The 23,308-nt window shown below is 50.3% G+C and overlaps 1 protein-coding gene across 2 annotated transcripts in view; it reads left to right on the forward strand.

Moving 5' to 3' along the window:
- The window catches only part of nlgn4xa (neuroligin 4 X-linked a), a 191,345-nt gene extending 168,273 nt beyond the window's left edge, over positions 1-23,072 (forward strand). For both annotated transcript variants that reach the window (XM_078402039.1, XM_078402041.1), the window contains 2 exons: positions 17,825-18,614; positions 22,081-23,072. In XM_078402039.1, the coding sequence (XP_078258165.1) occupies positions 17,825-18,614; positions 22,081-22,939 (1,649 nt within the window). In that variant the 3' untranslated portion in view covers positions 22,940-23,072. The remainder of the gene's footprint in view (positions 1-17,824; positions 18,615-22,080) is intronic.
- The last annotated feature ends 236 nt before the right edge of the window (positions 23,073-23,308 follow it).

Genomic DNA, 23,308 nt, shown 5'->3' on the forward strand with positions numbered 1-23,308 from the left:
GCCAATTGACTTACAAACCTGCACGTCTTTGGAGTGTGGGAGGAAACCGGAGCACCCGGAGGGAAACCCACGCGGGTCACGGGGAGAACGTACAAACTCCGTACAGACAGCACCCGTAGTCAGGGTCGAACCCGGGTCTGTGGCGCTGTGAGGCATTAATTCTACCGCTGCGCCACCGTGCCGCACGCACTCACTGTGTGTGTGTGGGTGTGTGTGTATGTATGTGTGTGTGTGTGTGTGTGTGTCTATGTGTGGGTATGTGTGTGTGCGTGTGTATGTGTGTGGGTGTGTGTGTGTGTGCATGTGTGTTTGTGTGTATGTGTGTGTGTGTGTGGGTGTGTGCATGCGTGTATGTGTGTGTGTGAGTGTGTGTGTGTTTGTGTGTGTGTGTGTGTGTGTGTGTGTGTGTATGTGTACGTGTGTGTGTGTGTGAGTGTGTGTCTGTGTGCATGTGTGTGTGTGCGTGCGTGTATGTTTGTGTGTGTGGGTGTGCAGGTGTGTGTGGGTGTGAGTGTGTGTGGGTGTGCGTGCGTAACTCAGTGAAGCCAACCTCAAGTTTCGGAAACCCAGAGGAAGGAGCTTCAAGTGAATAATTAGGAGACAAGATGGATGACGAGGAGCTGAAATAAAGACAGCCATTCAAAGAGGGCACTTCATTTTATTTGTCCGCCTACTTCGCGGGGTCATCACAGGCTATGAAATGTGTTCCCTGTTCAACAGGGAGCACCCTAAGCAAATAGAACAGGCACTGCGCAAGAGGCCTGGGTTAAATGGTTGGCCTTGCAACTTCAGGCATCTTGAAAATCTAATCCTGTTAGCAGAATGAATAATGACTTTGCCTCTCGGGTTTTTAAAAATTAACACAGCAGGAAGTTTGGGTGACAAAGGAACTTGATTGTGTGTGCAAGAGAGAGAGAGAGGGGGAGGGAGGGTGGGAGCGAGAGAGAGAGAGAGAGAGAGGGAGGGATGGGAGAGAAAGAAGACAGAGAGAGAGAGAGCATTATTTCCAGAGGTGTGGGAAAATAACTGCAGATGCTGGTACAAATCGAAGGTATTCACAAAATGCTGGAGTAACTCAGCGGGTCAGGCAGCATCTCAGGAGAGAAGGAATGGGTGACGTTTCGGGTCGATTATTTCTAGAGGGGTATTACACAAATAGGGATGTAATGCTGAGGCTCTATAAGGAGCTGGTCGGGCCACATTTGGAGCATTGTGAGCAATTTTGGGCACCATGTCTGAGGAAGGATGTGCTGGCACTGGAGGGGGTCCAGAGGAGGTTAACGAGAACGAATCCAGGAATGAGTGGGTTAACCTATGATGAGCGTTTGTCGGGCACTGGGCCTGTACTGGCTGGAGTTTAGAAGAACGAGGGATGACCTCATTGAAACATACATATTATTCAAAGGCCTGGATAGAGTGGATGTGGAGAGGGTGTTTCCACTAGTGGGAGAGTCTAGGACCAGAGGTCACTGCCTCAGAATTAAAGGACGTTCTTTTAGGAAGGAGATGAGGAGATATTTCTTTAGTCAGAGGGTGGTGAATCTGTGGAATTCTCTGCCACAGAAGGCTGTGGAGGCCAAGTCAGTGGATAATTTTAAGGTCTGAAGAAGGGTCTCGACACGAAACGTCAGCCATTCCTTCTCTCCCGAGATGCTTCCTGACCCGTTGAGTTACTCCAGCAATTTGTGTCTACCTTCGATATTTTTAAGGCATAGATTGACAGATTCTTGATTAGTGCGGGTGTCAGGGGTTATGGGGAGAAGGCAGGAGAATGGGGTTAGGGGGGAGAGATAGATCAGCTATGATTGAATGGCGGAGTAAACTAGATGGGCCGAATGGCCTGATTCTACTCCCCGGCCACGCAGGTCACGGGGAGAACGTACAAACTCAGTACAGACGGCGCCCGTAGTCGGGATCGAACCCGGGTCTCCGGCGCTGCATTCACTGTAAGGCAGCAACTCTACCGCTGCGCCACCGTGACCACCCTAATATCTCCCTTCCCTCCTCACCCTTCTCTCTTCCCTGGATTCCCTCACCATCCCAGCGTAGACACATTTTTTCCACTATCCCACCCATCGTCCCCTCCATCCCCTCACCCCTCAACCTGTATCCCTCCCTGTCTTCGGTGAGTTCTATTTGAATGAACATTTTTATCCATCGTTACCCTATTTAATTCCTACACAATGACCTGATTAAGTGTGGTTTACCTTCCAGTCCCTCACTAACACGTCTGTGCGGACATCCGTGACACCAGGCGACGAGTTTAATAACCAGCGCACTGAATCAGATGGCAAAATGGCGCTGAACTACTATCTCCCTCGAACCATCCTTTACTGGCTGCACCTTGAACTCAAAGTTATTCCCTTATTATGTCTCCCTGCACTGTGACCGGCTCGATTGTAATCGTGTACAGGGCCCTAGTGAGACCGCACCTGGAGTACTGTGTGCAGTTGTACAGGGCCCTAGTGAGACCGCACCTGGAGTACTGTGTGCAGTTTAGGTCTCCAAATTTGAGGAAGGATATTCTTGCTATTGAGGGCGTGCAGCGTAGGTTTACTAGGTTAATTCCCGGAATGGCGGGACTGTCGTATGTTGAAAGACTGGAGCGACTAGGCTAGTATACACTGGAATTTAGAAGGATGAGAGGAGATCTTATCGAAACGTATAAGATTATTAAGGGGTTGGACACGTTAGAGGCAGGAAACATGTTCCCAATGTTGGGGGAGTCCAGAACAAGGGGCACAGTTTAAGAATAAGGGGTAGGTCATTTAGAACGGAGATGAGGAAAAACTTTTTCAGTCAGAGAGTTGTGAATCTGTGGAATTCTCTGCCTCAGAAGGCAGTGGAGGCCAATTCTCTGAATGCATTCAAGAGAGAGCTAGATAGAGCTCTTAAGGATAGCGGAGTCAGGGGGTATGGGGAGAAGGCAGGAACGGGGTACTGATTGAGAATGATCAGCCATGATCACATTGAATGGCGGTGCTGGCTCGAAGGGTCGAATGGCCTCCTCCTGCACCTATTGTCTATTGTCTATTGTCTTTCCGCTGACTGGTTAGCACGCAACAAAAGCTTTTACTCTGCACCTCGGTACACGTGACTATAAGTCAAGTCAAGTCAAGTCAAGTCAAATTTATTTGGAGAGCACATTTAAAAACAACCCACGTTGACCAAAGTGCTGTACATCTGATTAGCTTCCAATGGAAAAAAAATGAAACATACAGTAGCACGCAAACAGTTCACAGCGCCTCCTCAATGAGCCTCAAACGCTAGGGAGTAGAAATAGGTTTTGAGCCTGGACTTAAAGGAGTTGATGGAGGGGGCAGTTCTGATGGGGAGAGGGATGCTGTTCCACAGTCTAGGAGCTGCAACCGCAAAAGCGCGGTCACCCCTGAGCTTAAGCCTAGACCGCGGGATAGTGAGTAGCCCCAAGTCGGCCGACCTGAGGGACCTGGAGTTAGAGAGGGGGGTTAGAAGATTTTTGATGTAGGGGGGGGAGTGTCCATTTAGGGCTTTATACGTGAATAGGAGGAGCTTGAAGTTGATTCTGTACCGTACAGGGAGCCAGTGGAGAGAGGCCAGAATCGGGGTGATGTGGTCCCTTTTACGGGTACCCGTCAGGAGTCTCGCTGCGGCGTTTTGGACCAGTTGCAGGCGGGACAGGGAAGATTGGCTGATCCCAGTGTATAGGGAGTTGCAGTAGTCTAGGCGGGAGGAAATGAAAGCGTGAATGATTTTTTCAGTGTCGTCGAATTGGAGGAAAGGTTTGATTTTAGCTATGGTTCGAAGTTGGAAGAAGCTGGCTTTTACCACAGCGTTGACTTGCTTATCAAATTTTAATGCAGAGTCAAATATCATGCCGAGGTTTTTGACATGCGGTTTGACTAGGCAGGATAGACTTCCAAGACTGCCTGTTATCGATTTGATGGAGTCGGGGGGGGGGGGGGGGGGGGGGGGGGCGAATAGGATGACCTCAGACTTGCTCTCATTTAATTGGAGGAAGTTCTGTGCCATCCAACATTTTATGTCCTCAAGGCAGTGTAAGAGGCTGTTTAAATTTGACTGGTTGTTGGGTTTCAGGGGGAGGTAAAGCTGAGTGTCATCGGCATAGCAGTGGAAAGAAATGCCGTGCCTTTGAATGATTTGGCCAAGGGGGAGCATGTATAGAGAGAAGAGAATGGGGCCTAGGATGGAGCCTTGTGGAACTCCGCAGGAGAGGCTAGCTGGAGCAGAGGAATAACTGCCTATGTTGATGGCGAAACTCCTATCTTTGAGGTACGAAGCGAACCAGCTCAGGGCAGTGCCATCAATGCCAACCGCGTACCGGAGACGGTCAATAAGGATGGTGTGGTCCACTGTATCGAACGCTGCGCTGAGGTCGAGAAGGAGCAGGATTGCACAGTCGCCGGTGTCGATGGCGAGAAGCAGGTCGTTGTGTACCTTCAACAAGGCAGACTCTGTGCTGTGGTGGGCTCTGAAACCTGACTGGAAACTTTCCAGGATTGTGTTTTGGTGCAGGTAGGGCACTAATTGGTTTAGAATTGCCTTTTCAAGGACTTTTGACAGGAATGGCAGTTTGGAAATGGGTCTGTAGTTGCTAGGCAAGGTGGGGTCTAGGTTAGGTTTTTTCAGTAGGGGCTGGACCACCGCGTGCTTGAAACTGGTTGGAACAGTGCCAGTGGCCAGAGAACTGTTGATAATAGAGAGGATGCTGGGACCGGCTATTGCAATGACATCCTTCAGAAGGGCAGTGGGGGCAGGATCAAGGGGGCAGGTTGCAGGTTTCATAGCGGAGACAAACTTTGCAAGGGTGGATAGAGTGACGGGTTGGAAGCAGTCCAATTTAGATGAACAGACTAGTGAGACAGCTAGGTCACGGGTGGGAGGGGAAATGTTCATTCATGGCTGATCATCCAGCTCAGTAGCCTGTACCTGCCTTCTCTCCATACCCCCTGATCCTTTAGCAAAAAGGGCCACATCTATTTATAACCTAAACTAAACCATACTCAACTAAACTAACACCCTTGAATCAATTGAAATTAAAAGGACTGAAATAACTGCAACTAAACCACAATCAACGAAACTGAACAGAAAACATTTGTTTCATTGATAGGGAGATGAGTGGATTTACATTTTGAAACATAGAAAATAGGTGCAGGAGTAGGCCATTCGGCCCCTTGAGCCAGCACCGCCAGCACTGATTGAGAATGATCAGCCATGATCACATTGAATGGCAGTGCTGGCTCGAAGGGCCGAATGGCCTCCTCCTGCACCTATTGTCCATTGTCTATTGTAATATTCTTTCCTGTATTGTTGGACTCCAGAGTATTTAGTGATTGCAGATTCATTCACAGGAGTGTGATATTGCTGAATTAATCTATATCTTTTTGTGGAAGAATATTTGTAGGATTTGTATGAAGTGGAACCACTTTAAGATACTCTATTAGTACTTAATAATCTCAATTTACTCAAGGGTGTTAGTTTTGTTTCGTTTAGTTTAGTTTAGTTTAGAGAAACAGCTCGGAAACAGGCCCTTCGGCCCACCGAGTCCACGCCGACCAGCGATCCCCGCACATTAACAGTATCCTACACACTCTAGGGACAATTTACACATACACCAAGCCAATTAACCTACATACCTGTACGTCTTTGGAGTGTGGGAGGAAACCGAAGTTCTTCGGTTTCCTCCCACACTCCAAAGACGTACAGGTTTGCAGGTTAATTGGCTTGGTGTATGTGTAAATTGTCCCGAGTGTGTTAGTGTACGGGGGAACGCTGGTCGGTGCGGACTCGGTGGGCCGAAGGGCCTGTTTCCACGCTGTATCTCTAAACTAAACTAAACTATATATGATAGTGGCATCGAAAAGACTTTCAGATGGACACACGAATGTTCAGGGAATGGAGTAACATGGATCACATGCAGGTAGAGGAGATGAGTTTAACTTAACATCATGTTTGGCACAGACATTGTGGGGATGTGGGCCCACTGTGCCATACTAGCTGGGACATACCGTATTTTGGGCTAAATTGGTTTAGAAACATAGAAACATAGAAAATAGGTGCAGGAGTAGGCCATTCGGCCCTTCGAGCCTGCACCGCCATTCAATATGATCATGGCTGATCATCCAGCTCAGTAGCCTGTACCTGCCTTCTCTCCATACCCCCTGATCCCTTTAGCAAAAAGGGCCACATCTAACTCCCTCTTAAATATAGCCAATGAACTGGCCTCAACTACCTTCTGTGGCAGAGAATTCCACAGACTCACCACTCTCTGTGTGAAGAAATGTTTTCTCATCTCGGTCCTAAAAGACTTCCCCCTTATCCTTAAGCTGTGACCCCTGGTTCTGGACTTCCCCAACATCGGAAACAATCTTCCCGCATCTAGCCTCTCCAACCCCTTAAGAATTTTATATGTTTCCATAAGATCCCCCCTCAGTCTTCTAAATTCCAGCGAGTACAAGCCCAGTCTATCCATTCTTTCCTCATATGCAAGTCCCGCCATATCATATCATATATATACAGCCGGAAACAGGCCTTTTCGGCCCTCCAAGTCCGTGCCGCCCAGCGATCCCCGTACATTAACACTATCCTACACCCACTGGGGACAATTTTTACATTTACATTTACCCAGCCAATTAACCTACATACCTGCCATCCCAGGGATTAATCTGGTTTGTCCCGTATCAGACTGCCCTTATCCCGTATTGGGCCCGGACGGCGCTGTAGTCCCGGACACTGTAGGCCCAGACGCTGTAGGCCCGGACACTGTAGGCCAGACACTGTATGCCCGGACACTGTAGGCCCGTACGCTGTAGGCCCGGACGCTGTAGGCCCGGACACTGTAGCCTGGACACTGTAGCCCGGGGGCCGCTGTAGTCCTGGACACTGTAGGCTCAGGTGCCGCCTAACGGAGGTTGCATAGCAACCCGCCTCCCGGCCCGGGCGGCCGCCATTGGTAGAGCGCTGGGTGTGATCACATGGGGCGTGGGGCGGTGCCGTGACCATTTGTCCCTTATTTGGGAGTGAGATAGTTGGCACCCCGACATGTTCCTGTGCTGTTCTATTTCTACATTAGATTGTATTGATGACATTGCTTAGATTTAAAGAGTCAATGGAAGTGGGGATATGATGGGAATTACATTGGTAGAGTCGCTGCCTTAGAGCGCCAGAGACCCAGGTTCGATCCTGACTACGGGTGCTGTCTGAACGGAGTTTGTACGTTGGGTTGAAGGGCCTGAAGGGTTGAAGGTTGAAGCATCTTCAGAGACGCTGCCTGTCCCGCTGAGTTGCTCCAGCATTTTGTGTCTTTCTGCTGGAGGACGTAGTTGAGGCAGGTACTACTGTAGATACTGATTCACCTCCATTTTTAGTACCCATGGTGCGCACTTTCATGCTTCGCAACCTTCAGAAATTCGACCACTTGGCCCATCAAGTCCACTCCGCCATTCAATCATGGCTGATCTATCTCTCCCTCCTAACCCCATTCTCCATTGTCTTGGCCTCCACAGCCTTCAGTGGCAATGAATTCCACAGATTCACCATCCTCCTCATCTCCTTCCTAAAGGCTTTAATTCTGAGGCTATGACCTCTGGTCCTAGACTCTCCAACAAGTGGAAACATCCTCCCCACATCCACTCTATATCCAGGCCTTTCACTATTCTGTATGTATCAATGAGGTCCCCCCCCCCCCCCATCCTTCTAAACTCCAGCGAGTACAGGCCCAACTGCTGTCAAATGCTCATCATATGTTAACCCACTCATTCCTGAGATCATTCTCGTAAACCTCCCATGGATAGGGTTGCCGACTTTCTCATTCCCAAATTGACGTCAACACCCCGCGCCCCAAGTGACCTCACCCAGCCAGCGGCCACGTGCTCCCGCTCCACCAATGGAGGCCGCCTAGGCTGGGAGGTGGGTTGCTATGCAACCTCCGTTAGGCGGCGCCCGGGCCTCCGGGCCTACAGTGTCTGGGCCTACAGTGTCCCCTGGCCCCACAGTGTCTGGGCCTACAGTGTCCGGGCCTACAGTGCCTCCCGGGCCTAATACGGGACAAGGGCAGTCCTGTACAGGACAAACCAATTTAGCCCAAAATACGGGATGTCCCGGCTAATACGGGACAGTTGGCAACCCTACCCATGGACCCTCTCCAGAGCCAGCACATCTTTCCTCAGATATGGGGCCCAAATTTGCTCGCAAATATTCCTGACCAAATGCGGCCTGACCAGCGCCTAATAGAGCCTTCTGCCAGGCCCTGCGATGATATCGTCATTCTAAGAAAGTGCAATGGTGGCCTCCTTCAAGTTATGAAATATTCGCTTTGGCATGTCCTGAATATTAATTAAATAGCGACGGGCCGAGTCTCAGAGGAACTGATCAAATACATAAAAACTGACAGAAAACCAATCATGGGACAAGGCTCCGAATTGCAACGAGGTCTTACGGATCAGTCTTTGCTTAATTAACCTCAGCTCCAAGACTCACTCTTATATGAAATCAGCACTTGTCTGAGTTAACACCATCGGAAAGTCAAGTGGAGCGTTAAAGACACCAGAAGAAACGCAAGGGATTTGATTGATATAGGAAAGGCTCTTTGAAATGTGTAGGAACGAACTGCAGTTGATGGTTTACACCGAAGACAGGCACAAGATGCCGGAGTAACTCGGCAGGACAGGGCAGCCTCCCTGGAGAGAAGGAATGGGTGATGTTTTGGGTCGAGACCCTTCTTCAGAAGAACATCACCCACTCCTTCTCTCCGGAGATGCTGCCTGTCCCGTTGAGTTACTCTGGCATTTTGTGTCCATCTTCAGCATCTATGGATTGGATTTAGTTTAGAGATACAGCGCGGAAACAGGCCCTTCGGCCCACCGAGTCAGCGCCGACCAGCGATCCCCGCACATTAACACCATCTTACACACACGAGGGACAATTTACATTTGTACCAAGCCAATTAATCTGCAAACCTGCACGTGTTTGGAGTGTGGGAGGAAACCGAAGATCTCGGAGAAAACCCACGCAGGTCACGGGGAGAACGTACAAACTCCGTACGGGCAGCACCCGCAGTCGGGATGGAACCCGGGTCTCCGGCGCTGTAAGTGCTGTAAGGCAGCAACTCTACCGCTGTGCCCTTAATTCCACAGTGTACAGATACAGGATGAAGGGAGTAACGTTTAGAGCAAGAAAAAGTACACATCTGTATCCTGCTGACTTCTCGTGTTTTCCCCTCACAGCCACACGGCACCCAATTATGTTTCAGGAACAAACTTCCATGTCCTATAGATTTTTAGATTTAGATTTAGAGATACAGCGCAGAAACAGGCCCTTCGGCCCATCGGGTCCGCGCCGCCCAGCGATTCCCCGCACATTAACACTATCCTACACACACTAGGGACAATTTTTACATTTACCCAGTCAATTAACCTACATACCTGTACGTCTTTGGAGTGTGGGAGGAAACCGAAGGTCTCGGAGAAAACCCACGCAGGTCACGGGGAGAACGTACAAACTCCGTACAGACGGCGCCCGTAGTCAGGGTCGAACCTGAGTCTCCAGCGTTGCATTCGCTGTAAGGCAGCAACTCTACCGCTGAGCCACCGTGCCGAAGGATAGTCCGAGGATCACCAATGAGGTAGATAGTAGTTCAGCGATGCTCTCTGGTTGTGGTAGGATGATTCAGTTGCCTGATAACAGCTGGGAAGAAACTGTCCCTGAATCTGGAGGTGTGCGTTTTCACACTTCTGTACCTTTTGCCCGATGGGAGAGGAGAGAAGAGGGAGTGGCCGGGGTGAGACTGGTCCTTGATGATGCTGCTGGCCTTGCCGAGGCAGCGTGAGGTGTAGATGGAGTCAATGGAAGGGAGGTTGGTTTGCATGATAGTCTGGGCTGCGTCCACAATGCACTGCAATTTCTTGCGGTCTTGGATGGAGCCGTTCCCAAACCGAGCTGTGATGCATCCCGATATGCTGCTTCCTGTGGCGCATCTGTAGAAGTTGGTGAGAGTTGTAGGGGGGACGTGCCGAACCTGCTAAGGAAGTAGAAGCGTTGGTGCGCTTTCCTGGCCATTGCTTCAGTATGGCCTCTCAAAATGAACCGTAAAAAAATTATAACATCGCTCCTGGAAATCCTTCATTTAGAGACACAGCGTGGAAACAGGCCTTTTGGCTCACCTAATCCATGCCGACCAGCGCTCACCACACACGCTAGTTCTACCCTACACACGAGGGGACAACTTGCAGAGGCCAATTAATCCACAAACCTGCACGTCTTGTGACTAGCGACTAGGCTTGTATACACTGGAATTTAGAAGGATGAGAGGAGATCTTACCGAAACGTATAAGATTATTAAGGGGTTGGACACGTTAGAGGCAGGAAACATGTTCCCAATGTTGGGGGAGTCCAGAACAAGGGGCCACAGTTTAAGAACAAGGGGTAGGCCATTTAGAACTGGGATGTGGAAGAACTTTTTCAGTCAGAGAGTTGTGAATCTGTGGAATTCTCTGCCTCAGAAGGCAGTGGAGGCCAATTCTCTGAATGCATTCAAGAGAGAGCTAGATAGAGCTCTTAAGGATAGCGGAGTCAGGGGGTATGGGGAGAAGGCAGGAACGGGGTACTGATTGAGAATGATCAGCCATGATCACATTGAATGGCGGTGCTGGCTCGAAGGGCCGAATGGCCTCCTCCTGCACCTATTGTCTATTGTCTTTATAAAGTGGGAGGAAACTGGTGAACCTGGAGAAAACCCACGTGGTCATATGGAGAATGCACAAACTCCGCACAGACAGCGGCCAAGGCACTGATAGGGTAGACAGCCAGAACCTTTTCCCCGGGTTGGTAATGTCCAACAAGAGAGGGCATGGCTGGTAAAGTAAGAGGGGTAAAGTTTAAAGGAGATGCGTGGGGCCAGTTTTTTGTTTTACACAGAGGGTGGTGGGTGCTTGGAACTGCCGCCAGGGGTGGCGGTGGAGGCAGATACCATCGTGGTGTTTAAATGACTTTCAGGTAGGGCACAGAGATGTACAAGGCATAGAGGGATATGGGTCATGTACAGGCGGATGAGATCAGTTTAACAGCATCATGTTCGGCACAGACATTGCGGGCCGAAGAGCCCGTTCCTCTGCTGGACTGTCCTATGTTCCAGCACGCAGAGTTGTGTTAGTGTACCTGTCTCGAGAATCTCGGGATTCAAAGTATCCTGCTCACGGTGGCGCAGCGGTAGAGTTGCTGCCTTACAGCGAATGCAGCGCCGGAGACCCGGGTTCGATCCCGACTACGGATGCCGTCTGTACGGAGTTTGTACGTTCCCACCGTGACCTGCGTGGGTTTTCTCCGAGACCTTCGGTTTCCTCCCACACTCCGAAGACGTAAATGTAAAAATTGTCCCCAGTGGGTGTAGGATAGTTCAACAGTTCAACAGAGCTTTATTTGTCATTCGGTACCAAGGTACCGAACGAAACTACATAGCAGTCACACACAAAAAGAACACAAGACACATGACCCCAACACAAACGTCCATCACAGTGACTCCAAACACCCCCTCACTGTGATGGAGGCAACAAAACTTCCACTTTCTTCCCCACGCCCACGGACAGACAGCTCGTCCCCAATCGACCCGCACAGTCCCCGCAAGGGGGTGGAAGTCCCCGCGGCCGAGTTGCACCGGGCGCTGAGACGTCTCGCGGCCGAACCGGGCGATGGAAGGCCCCGCGGCCGAGCCGTGCGCAGCTATGTCCCGCGGCCGAGCCGCACCGGGCGATGTTAGGCCCCACGGCCGAGCCGCACCGGGCGATGGAAGGCCCCGCGGCCAAGCCGCACCGGGCGATGTTAAGTCCAGCGGCCGAGCCGCACCAGCGATGAAAAGTCCCGCGGCCGAGCCGCGCCGGGCGATGTTAGGCCCCGTTAGTGTTAATGATAGTGTTAATGTGTGGGGATCGATGGTCGGTGTGGACTCGGTGGGCCGAAGGGACTGTTTCCATGCTGTGTCTCTAAACTAAATTAACCTAAACTCTCTCTTTCATTGGCCTGCAATGCAAAATGTAGAGCAACATCATGAAAATAGGCCTTTTGGCCCATCGAGTCCGTGTTGACCATTGATCACCCATTCATACTAGTTTAGTTTATCTTGGAAATACAGTGCGGAAAATGGCCCTTCGGCCGACCGACTCCATGCCGACTATCGATCCCCACACACTAATACTTCCCCACACACACTAGGGACATTTTACATCTACATCAAGCCAATGAACGAACAAACCTGCACGTCTTTGGAGTGTGGGAGGAAACCGAAGATCTCGGAGAAAACCCACGCAGGTCACGGGGAGAACGTACAAACTTCATACCGACAGCACCCGTAGTCAGGGTTGAACCTGGGTCTCTGGCGCTGCAAGTGCTGTAAGGCAACAACTCTACCGCTGCGCCACCGTGCCGCCCCATGTCAGGGGAGAGGGAGTCTAGAGATGTGGAAGGGATAGAGATATAGAGATCAGTGACTCTCAGTCTGAAGAAGGGTCTCGACCTGTAACGTCACCCATTCCTTCTCTCCAGAGATGCTGTCTGTCCCGCTGAGTTAAACCAGCATTTAGTTCCACATGATCCCACTTTCCCCATCCACTCCTTAGCAACGAGGGCCAATTGCACAGAGGCCAACCAACCCTATAAGCCTGCCTTATTCGTAATGGAGACCGGTAACCCATCAGCTTAGCTCCTAGTTTGATCGCCTGTGACACTTTCTGTTTCATGGTGACTCCAGCGACTCTTAAGTGAGCTGCTGTTTCAACTGTAAAACATAAAATGGGAAAAGCATTAACAGATCTGAAGGAAAATTTTTAACGACAGATGATGGGCACTTCAGTGAAGGGAATCCGAGACTCCTTTTCACTGAAGTTCTTCTAGAATTTTTTGAGGATGTAACTAGAAAAATGGACAAGGGAGAGCCGGTGGATGTGGTGCATCAGAAAGCCTTTGATAAGGTTCCACACAGGAGATTAGGGGGGGGGGGGAATTAGAGCACATGGTATTGGGGGTGGGGTACTGACATGGATAGAAAATTGGTTGACAGACAGGAAACAAAGAGTAGGGATTAACGGGTCCCTTTCAGAATGGCAGGCAGTGACTAGTGGGGTACCGTAAGGCTCGGTGCTGGGACCGCAGCTATTTACAATATACATTAATGATTTAGATGAAGGGATTAAAAGTAACATTAGCAAATTTGCAGATGACACAAAGCTGGGTGGCAGTGCGAACTGTGAGGAAGATGCTATGAGGATCCAGGGTGACTTGGACAGGTTGTGTGAGTGGGCGGATGCATGGCAGATGCAGTTTAATGTGGATAAGTGTGAGGTTATCCACTTTGGTGACAAGAACAGGAAGGCAAATTATTATCTGAATGGTGGCAAGTTAGGAAAAGAGGAAGTACAAAGAGATCTGGGTGTCCTAGTGCATCAGTCACTGAAAGTAAGCATGCAGGTACAGCCGGCAGTGAAGAAAGCCAATGGCATGTTGGCCTTCATTACAAGAGGAGTTGAGTATAGGAGCAAAGAGGTCCTTCTGCAGTTGTACAGGGCCCTAGTGAGACTGCACCTGGAGTACTGTGTGCAGTTTTGGTCTCCAATTTTGAGGAAGGATATTCTTGCTATTGAGGGCGTGCAGCGTAGGTTTACTAGGTTCATTCCCGGAATGGCGGGACTGTCGTATGTTGAAAGACTGGAGCGACTAGGCTTGTATACACTGGAATTTAGAAGGATGAGAGGAGATCTTATCGAAACGTATAAGATTATTAAGGGATTGGACCCGCTAGAGGCAGGAAACATGTTCCCAATGTTGGGGGAGTCCAGAACAAGGGGCCACAGTTTGAGAACAAGGGGTGGGCCATTTAGAACTGAGATGAGGAAGAACTTTTTCACTCAGAGAGTTGTAAATCTGTGGAATTCTCTGCCTCAGAAGGCAGTGGAGGCCAATTGTCTGGATGCTTTCAAGAGAGAGCTAGATAGAGCTCTTAAGGATAGCGGAGTCAGGGGGTATGGGGAGAAGGCAGGAGCGGGGTATTGATTGTGAGTGATCAGCCATGATCACAGTGAATGGCGGTGTTGGCTTGAAGGGCCGAGTGCCCTATTCCTGCACCTATTGTCTATTGTCTAATACCTGACTAGGGTTGCCAACTGTCCCGTATTAGCCGGGATAATCCGTATTTTGGGCCAAATTGGTTTGTCCCATACGGGACCACCCTTGTCCCGTATTAGGCCCGGGGGGCGCTGTAGGCCCGGACACTGTAGGCCCGGACACTGTAGCCCCGGGGGCCGTTGTAGGCCCGGACAGTGTAGGCTAACGGAGTGTGTTCAGGGAGCGGGGACGAGTGTGTTCGCTGAACGGAGGTTGAGTAGTAACCCGCCTACCGGCCCGGGGAGCCGCCATTGGTGGAGCGGAAGCACGTGGCCGCTGGCTGGGTGAGGTCACGTGGGGCGCGGGGGTGGTGACGTCACCTTTTGTCCCTTATTTGGGAGTGAGGAAGTTGGCAACCCTATACCTGACCCCAAACTTTGATTCATTTTGAAACACAGACTAATATACTTCAAGGCGGTCTGAGGTTATAACATCCCATTTGCAGCTACAGAAGCTTAATGGGTTTAGTGTAAACTCTCAGCAGTGCACTGGTATTGCTGAAAGATGAACAATTTCTTTCTAATTAGGAGAACAACACAGGGAAGTAAGATATTAGGAGCAGGGAGAGGAGGATGATAGAATTATAATTTAAATGCATCTAGACCAAGTGGACCCGTTGGGCCCAAACCTGTCCTCAGGCCAATTCTCTGGATGCTTACAAGAGAGAGCTAGACAATAGACAATAGACAATAGACAATAGGTGCAGGAGTAGGCCATTCAGCCCTTCGAGCCAGCACCGCCATTCAATGCGATCATGGCTGATCACTCTCAATCAGTACCCCGTTCCTGCCTTCTCCCCATACCCCCTCACTCCGCTATCCTTAAGAGCTCTATCCAGCTCTCTCTTGAAAGCATCCAACGAACTGGCCTCCACTGCCTTCTGAGGCAGAGAATTCCACACCTTCACCACCCTCTGACTGAAAAAGTTCTTCCTCATCTCCGTTCTAAATGGCCTACCCCTTATTCTCAAACTGTGGCCCCTTGTTCTGGACTCCCCCAACATTGGGAACATGTTATCTGCCTCTAATGTGTCCAATCCCCTAATTATCTTATATGTTTCAATAAGATCCCCCCTCATCCTTCTAAATTCCAGTGTATACAAGCCCAATCGCTCCAGCCTTTCAACATACGACAGTCCCGCCATTCCGGGAATTAACCTAGTGAACCTACGCTGCACGCCCTCCATAGCAAGAATATCCTTCCTCAAATTTGGAGACCAAAACTGCACACAGTACTCCAGGTGCGGTCTCACCAGGGCCCGGTACAACTGTAGAAGGACCTCTTTGCTCCTATACTCAACTCCTCTTGTTACGAAGGCCAACATTCCATTGGCTTTCTTCACTGCCTGCTGTACCTGCATGCTTCCTTTCATTGACTGATGCACTAGGACACCCAGATCTCGTTGAACTCCCCCTCCTCCTAACTTGACACCATTCAGATAATAATCTGCCTTTCTATTCTTACTTCCAAAGTGAATAACCTCACACTTATCTACATTAAACTGCATCTGCCATGTATCCGCCAACTCACACAACCTGTCCAAGTCACCCTGCAGCCTTATTGCATCTTCCTCACAATTCACACTACCCCCCAACTTAGTATCATCTGCAAATTTGCTAATGGTACTTTTAATCCCTTCGTCTAAGTCATTAATGTATATCGTAAATAGTTGGGGTCCCAGCACCGAACCTTGCGGTACCCCACTGGTCACTGCCTGCCATTCCGAAAGGGACCCATTTATCCCCACTCTTTGCTTTCTGTCTGTCAACCAATTTTCTATCCATGTCAGTACCCTACCCCCAATACCATGTGCCCTAATTTTGCCCACTAATCTCCTATGTGGGACCTTGTCGAAGGCTTTCTGAAAGTCGAGGTACACCACATCCACTGACTCTCCCTTGTCAATTTTCCTAGTTACATCCTCAAAAAATTCCAGTAGATTTGTCAAGCATGATTTCCCCTTCGTAAATCCATGCTGACTCGGAATGATCCCGTTACTGCTATCCAAATGCTCAGCAATTTCGTCTTTTATAATTGACTCCAGCATCTTCCCCACCACTGATGTCAGACTAACTGGTCTATAATTACCCGTTTTCTCTCTCCCTCCTTTCTTAAAAAGTGGGATAACATTTGCTATCCTCCAATCCACAGGAACTGATCCTGAATCTATAGAACATTGAAAAATGATCTCCAATGCTTCCACTATTTCTAGAGCCACCTCCTTAAGTACTCTGGGATGCAGACCATCAGGCCCTGGGGATTTATCAGCCTTCAGTCCCATCAGTCTACCCAAAACCATTTCCTGCCTAATGTGGATTTCCTTCAGTTCCTCCATCACCCTAGGTTCTCCAGCCCCTAGAACATTTGGGAGATTGTGTGTATCTTCCTCAGTGAAGACAGATCCAAAGTAACGGTTTAACTCGTCTGCCATTTCTTTGTTCCCCATAATAAATTCCCCTGCTTCTGTCTTCAAGGGACACACATTTGCCTTGACTATTTTTTTCCTCTTCACGTACCTAAAAAAACTTTTGCTATCCTCCTTTATATTATTGGCTAGTTTACCCTCGTACCTCATCTTTTCTCCCCGTATTGCCTTTTTAGTTAACTTTTGTTGCTCTTTAAAAGAGTCCCAATCCTCTGTCTTCCCACTCTTCTTTGCTATGTTATACTTCCTCTCCTTAATTTTTATGCTGTCCCTGACTTCCCTTGTCAGCCACAGGTGTCTCTTACTCCCCTTAGAGTCTTTCCACCTCTTTGGAATAAATTGATCCTGCAACCTCTGCATTATTCCCAGGAATACCTGCCATTGCTGTTCTACCGTCTTCCCTGCTAGGGCCTCCTTCCAGTCAATTTTGGCCAGCTCCCGCCTCATGCCTCTGTAATCCCCTTTGCTATACTGTAATACCGACACTTCCGATTTTCCCTTCTGCCTTTCCATTTGCAGAGTAAAACTTATCATGTTGTGATCACTGCCTCCTAATGGCTCTTTTACCTCTAGTCCCCTTATCAGATCAGGATCATTACACAACACTAAATCCAGAATTGCCTTCTCCCTGGTAGGCTCCAGTACAAGCTGTTCTAAGAATCTAAGATAGAGCTCTTAAAGATAGCGGAGTCAGGGGGTATGGGGAGAAGGCAGGAACGGGGTACTGATTGCGGACGATCAGCCATGGTAACGGTGAATGGCGGTGCTGGCTCGAAGGGCCGAATGGCCTACTCCTGTACCTGTTGTCTATTGTCTTCTCTATTATCTTGTCTGTTGTCTATTGTCTATTGTCTATTGTATCTTGTCTCTTGCCTCTTGCCCCTTGTCTATTGTCTAGTCTATTGTCTGTCTATTGTATATTGTCTATTGTCTATTGTCTATTATTTATTGTCTATCGTCTATTGTCTATTGTCTATTGTCTATTGCCTATTGTCGATTATCTATTGTCTTGTCTATTGTGTCTATTGTCTGTTGTCTATTGTCTGTTGTCTATTGTCTGTTGTCTATTGTCTATTGTCTATTGTCTATTGTCTTGTCTATTGTCTGTTGTCTATTGTCTGTTGTCTATTGTCTGTTGTCTATTGTCTGTTGTCTATTGTCTGTTGTCTATTGTCTATTGTCTATTGTCTGTTGTCTATTGTCTATGACTCTAACGCAACCATTGACCGGTTTCTCCTCTTCATCCACCAGGTCTCTTCCAGAAGGCCATCATCCAGAGTGGCACAGCCTTGTCCAGTTGGGCGGTCAACTACCAGCCGGCCAAGTACACCCAGCTGCTGGCGGAGAAGGTGGGCTGCAGCATGCTGGACACCATCGACCTGGTGGAATGCCTGCGGTTGAAGAGCTACAAGGAGCTGATCGAGCAGGACATCATGCCCGCCCGCTACCACATCGCCTTCGGCCCGGTCATCGACGGCGACGTCATCCCGGACGACCCGCAGATCCTGATGGAGCAGGGCGAGTTTCTCAACTACGACATCATGTTGGGGGTCAACCAGGGGGAGGGGCTGAAGTTCGTGGAGAACATGGTGGACAACGAGGACGGCATCTCGGCCAGCGACTTCGACTTCGCCGTCTCCAACTTCGTGGACAACCTGTACGGCTACCCGGAGGGGAAGGACACCCTGCGGGAGACCATCAAGTTCATGTACACCGACTGGGCGGACAAGGAGAACCCCGAGACCCGGCGCAAGACCCTGGTGGCCCTGTTCACCGACCACCAGTGGGTGGCGCCGGCGGTGGCCACGGCCGACCTCCACGCCCAGTACGGCTCGCCCACCTACTTCTACGCCTTCTACCACCACTGCCAGAGCGACATGAAGCCCGGATGGTCGGACGCGGCCCACGGCGACGAGGTCCCGTACGTCTTCGGCGTGCCCATGGTCGGCCCCACCGAGCTCTTCCCCTGCAACTTCTCCAAGAACGACGTGATGCTGAGCGCCGTGGTCATGACCTACTGGACCAACTTCGCCAAGACCGGGTGAGTGGCGCCCGTTAGCCCGGGGACGTGGGGCGCGGTCAAAGCCCGCCCCACAGCCGTGCGCTTCAACACGAGGGCGACCGCCTCACCGCCTGCTTCAAAGTAGAAACATTCAATGGCCTCCCCTTTATTCTTAGACTGTGGCCCCTGGTTCTGGACTCCGAGGTTAATCCCTGGGATGGCGGGACTGTTGTATGAGGAGAGATTGGAAAGACTGGGCTTGTGTTCACTGGAGTTTAGAAGGATGAGAGGGGAACCTTATAGAAACGTATAAGATTATCAAAGGACTGGACAAGCTCGATGCAGGAAAAATGTTCCCAATGTCGGGCGAGTCCAGAACCAGGAGCCACACAGTCTAATAATAAAGGGGAGGCCATTTAAAACTGAGGTGAGAAGGAACTTTTTCACCCAGAGAGTTGTGAAATTGTGGAATTCCCTGCCACAGAGGGCAGTGGAGGCCAATTCACTGGATGGATTTAAGAGAGAGTTAGATAGAGCTCTAGGGGCTAGTGGAATCAAGGGGTATGGGGAGAAGGCAGGCACGGGTTACTGATTGTGGACAATCAGCCATGATCACAATGAATGGCGGTGCTGCCTCGAAGGGTCCAAATGGCCTCCTCCTGCACCTGTTTTCTATGTTTCTATGTTAACATAGAAACAGGTGCCGGCACCGCCGAATGGCCATGATAATTTTGAGTGGCGGTGCTGGCTCGAAGGGCTGAATGGCCTACGTCTGCACATGCTTTCTATGTTTCTAAACTAAACAAAAGTATAGTTTAGAAACATAGAACATAGAAAGTAGGTGCAGGAGGAGGCCACTCGGCCCTTCGAGCCAGCACCGCCATTCATTGTGATCATGGCCGATCATCCACAATCAGTAACCCGTGCCTGCCTTCTCCCCATATCCCTTGATTCCACTAGCCCCCTAGAGCTCTATCTAACTCTTTTAAATTAATCCAGTGAATTGGCCTCCACTGCCTTCTGTGGCAGAGAATTCCACAAATTCACAACTCTCTGGGTGAAAAGGTTTTTTTCTCACCTCAGTTTTAAATGGCCTCCCCTTTATTCTTAGACTGTGGCCCCTAGTTCTGGACTCCCCCAACATTGGGAACATTTTTCCAGCATCTAGCTTGTCCAGTCCTTTGATAATTTTTGTACGTTTCTCTAAGATCCCCTCTCATCCGTCTAAACTCCTGTGAATACAAGCCCAGTCTTTACAATCGCTCCCCATACGACAGTCCCGCCATCCCGGGGATTAACCTGGTGAACCTACACTGCACTGCCTCAATAGCAAGGACGTCCTTCCTCAAATTAGGAGACCAAAACTGCACACAGTACTCCAGATGTGGTCTCACCAGGGCCCCATACAACTGCAGAAGGACCTCTTTACTCCTGTACTCAAATCCTCTCGTTATGCTGTCCAACATGCCTTTAGCTTTACGAGGAATTTCTTTAGTCAGAGAGAGGGTGGTAAACAGACTGACTGGGCTAAAGAATGGATCAACTGGGCTTGTATTCACTGGAGTTTAGAAGGATGAGAGTGGGATCTTATAGAAACATATAAAATTCTTAAGGGGTTGGACAGGCCAGATGCAGGAAAAATATTCCCCATGTTTGGGGGGCGGGAGTTCAGAACCAGGGGGTCGCTGTTTAAGAACAAGGGGTAGGCCATTTAGAACTGAGATGAGGAAAAACTTTTTCAGTCAGAGAGTTGTGAATCTGTGGAATTCTCTGTCACAGAAGGCAGTGGAGGCCGATTCACTGGATATATTTAAGAGAGAGTTAGATAGAGCTCTTAGGGCTAATGAAATAAAGGGATATGGGGATTAAGCAGGAACGGGGTACTGATTTTGGACGTATTTATTCACAAAATGCTGGAGTAACTCAGCAGGTCAGGCAGCATCTCAGGAGAGAAGGAATGGGTGACGTTTCGGGTCGAGACCCTTCTTCGGACTGTTGTCAGGGAGGCGGGACAAAGTAAGGATACAGTCTGAAGAAGGGTCTCGACCCGAAACGTCAACCATTCCTTCTCCCCTGAGATGCTGCCTGACCTGCTGAGTTGCTTCAGCATTTTGTGAAATAAATACCTTCGATTTGTTCCAGCATCTGCAGTTATTTTCTTACACTAGTGCAGCTGGGACATTGTTGGCCGGTGTGGGCAAGTTGGGCCGAAGGGCCTGTTTCTAAGCTGTATCACTCTGTGATTCTATAACTCCCTTTCTCCTTCCCTTCATCCCTCCTACTCTCTTTCAATCACTATCCCCTCCCTCCATTCCTGTTCCACCTTCTTGAGACGGTTCGAATGGTGGTGGTTGGTCTCTGAACTGAACTGAACTGAACCAAACTAAACTAAATAGATAGAGCTAGATAGGGCTCTTAAGGATAGTGGAGTCAGGGGGTATGGGGAGAAGGCAGGAACGGGGTACTGATTGAGAATGATCAGCCCTGATCACGTTGAATGGCGGTGCTGGCTCGAAGGGCCGAATGGCCTCGTCCTGCACCTATTGTCTATTGTCTATTATAAATGTATTCAAGAGAGAGTTAGATTTCGCTCTTAGGGTTAAGGGGATCAAGGGGTTGCTGTTTAAGAATAAAGGGGAGGCCATTTAAGACTGGGATGAGGGAAACAAAATTCACCCAGAGTGCTGTGAATTTGTGGAATTCTCTGCCACAGAGGGCAGTGGAGGCCAATTCACTGGATGAATTTAAAAGAGAGTCAGATGGAGCTCTAGGGGCTAGTGGAATCAAGGGATATGGGGACATGGCAGGCACAGGTTACTGGTTGTGGATGATCAGCCATGATCACGATGAATGGTGGTGCATATGGCTTCCTCCTGCACCTATTTTCTATGTTTCTATGTTTAGTTTATAAACATAGAAAGTATGTGCAGGAGGAGGCCGTTCGGCCCTTCGAGCTAGCACCGCCATTCAACATGATTGTGGCCATTCGGCCCTTCGAGCCAGCACCACCATTCAATATGATAGTGGCCATTCGGCCCTTCGAGCCAGCATCGCCATTCAATATGATCATGACCATTCGGGCCTTCGAGCCAGCACCGCCATTCAATATGATCGTGGCCATTCGGCCCTTCATTCCAGCACCGCCATTCAATATGATCGTGGCCATTCGGCCCTTCAAGCCAGCACCGCCATTCAATATGATCATGGCCATTCGGTCCTTCATTCCAGCACTGCCATTCAATATGATCGTGGCCATTCGGCCCTTTGAGCCAGCACCGCCATTCAATATGATCGTGACCATTCGGCCCTTCATTCCAACACCGCCATTCAACATGATCATGACCATTCGGCCCTTCGAGCCAGCACCGCCATTCAATATGTTCGTGACCATTCGGCCCTTCGAGCCGGCACCGCCATTCAATATGATAACTCTAAGGTGTTACATAAATGGAGTTGTGTGTTGTGTCTTGCTGTTAACCTCCTCTCCCTCTATCTTGTTCCTCAGCGATCCCAACCAACCCGTCCCACAAGACACCAAGTTCATCCACACCAAGCCCAACCGGTTTGAGGAAGTGGCCTGGTCGAAGTACAACCCGAAGGACCAGCTGTACCTGCACATCGGCCTGAAGCCCAGGGTGCGGGAACACTACCGGGCCACCAAGGTGGCCTTCTGGCTGGAGCTAGTGCCCCACCTCCACAACCTGAACGAGATCTTCCAGTACGTGTCGACCACCACCAAGGTCCCGCAGACGGACTCCACGCCCTTCCCCTACATGACCAAGCACCTGCCGGGCAAGCTGTGGTCGTCCACCACCAAGCGCCCTCCCGCCACCCCGTCGCACGACCCCAAGCAGACCAAAGAGACGCGCAAGTCGGGCGCCGAGGAGACCACGGTGCTGATCGAGGACAAGCGGGACTACTCGACGGAGCTGAGCGTCACCATCGCGGTGGGCGCCTCCCTGCTCTTCCTCAACATCCTGGCCTTCGCCGCCCTCTACTACAAGAAGGACAAGCGCCGCCACGAGACGCACCGGCGCCAGAGCCCGTCGCGGGGGGCCACCAACGACCTGGCCCACCTGCAGAGCGAGGAGATCATGTCCCTGCAGATGAAGCAGGGGGCCGACCCCCACGGCCACGAGTGCGAGCCCCTCCAGACCCACGACACCATGCGGCTGACCTGCCCGCCCGACTACACCCTGACCCTGCGGCGTTCCCCCGACGACATCCCCCTCATGACCCCCAACACCATCACCATGATCCCCAACTCCCTGGCCGCCATGCAGCCCCTCCACACCTTCAACACCTTCACCGGGGTGCAGAACAGTACCAACCTGCCCCACGCACACTCCACGACCAGGGTATAGCCCACCAGGCCCGAGGCATCCCCTCCCCCGCCCACACCCACCCCTTACCCCCCAACCCCCCCCCCCTCACACACACACACACACACACGTGTCGCCCAGGGAGGCCATTTTGAAAACGGTCTTACCACCAGTTGGAGCAACTGGGTCCTTCGAAGACCACCGCCAGGCAGCCACAGTTCTTGTTACTTAGTACAGGGATGGGAGGGGAGGGGAGTGCGGTGGGGGGGCTCTTATAAATCCCTGCCCCCAAGCCCCCCCACCCCCCCCACCCAGTCAGATGGGTGACCGGAGATGGGTGGGGGGAGCAGATCGCCCACGATGAGCAGGAACGTAATGTCGAGCTTCTTTTTGTAAAAACGACGAAAACAT

Source organism: Rhinoraja longicauda, chromosome 7 (assembly GCF_053455715.1).
Source record: "Rhinoraja longicauda isolate Sanriku21f chromosome 7, sRhiLon1.1, whole genome shotgun sequence".
In the NCBI taxonomy this organism is placed as follows: domain Eukaryota; kingdom Metazoa; phylum Chordata; class Chondrichthyes; order Rajiformes; family Arhynchobatidae; genus Rhinoraja; species Rhinoraja longicauda.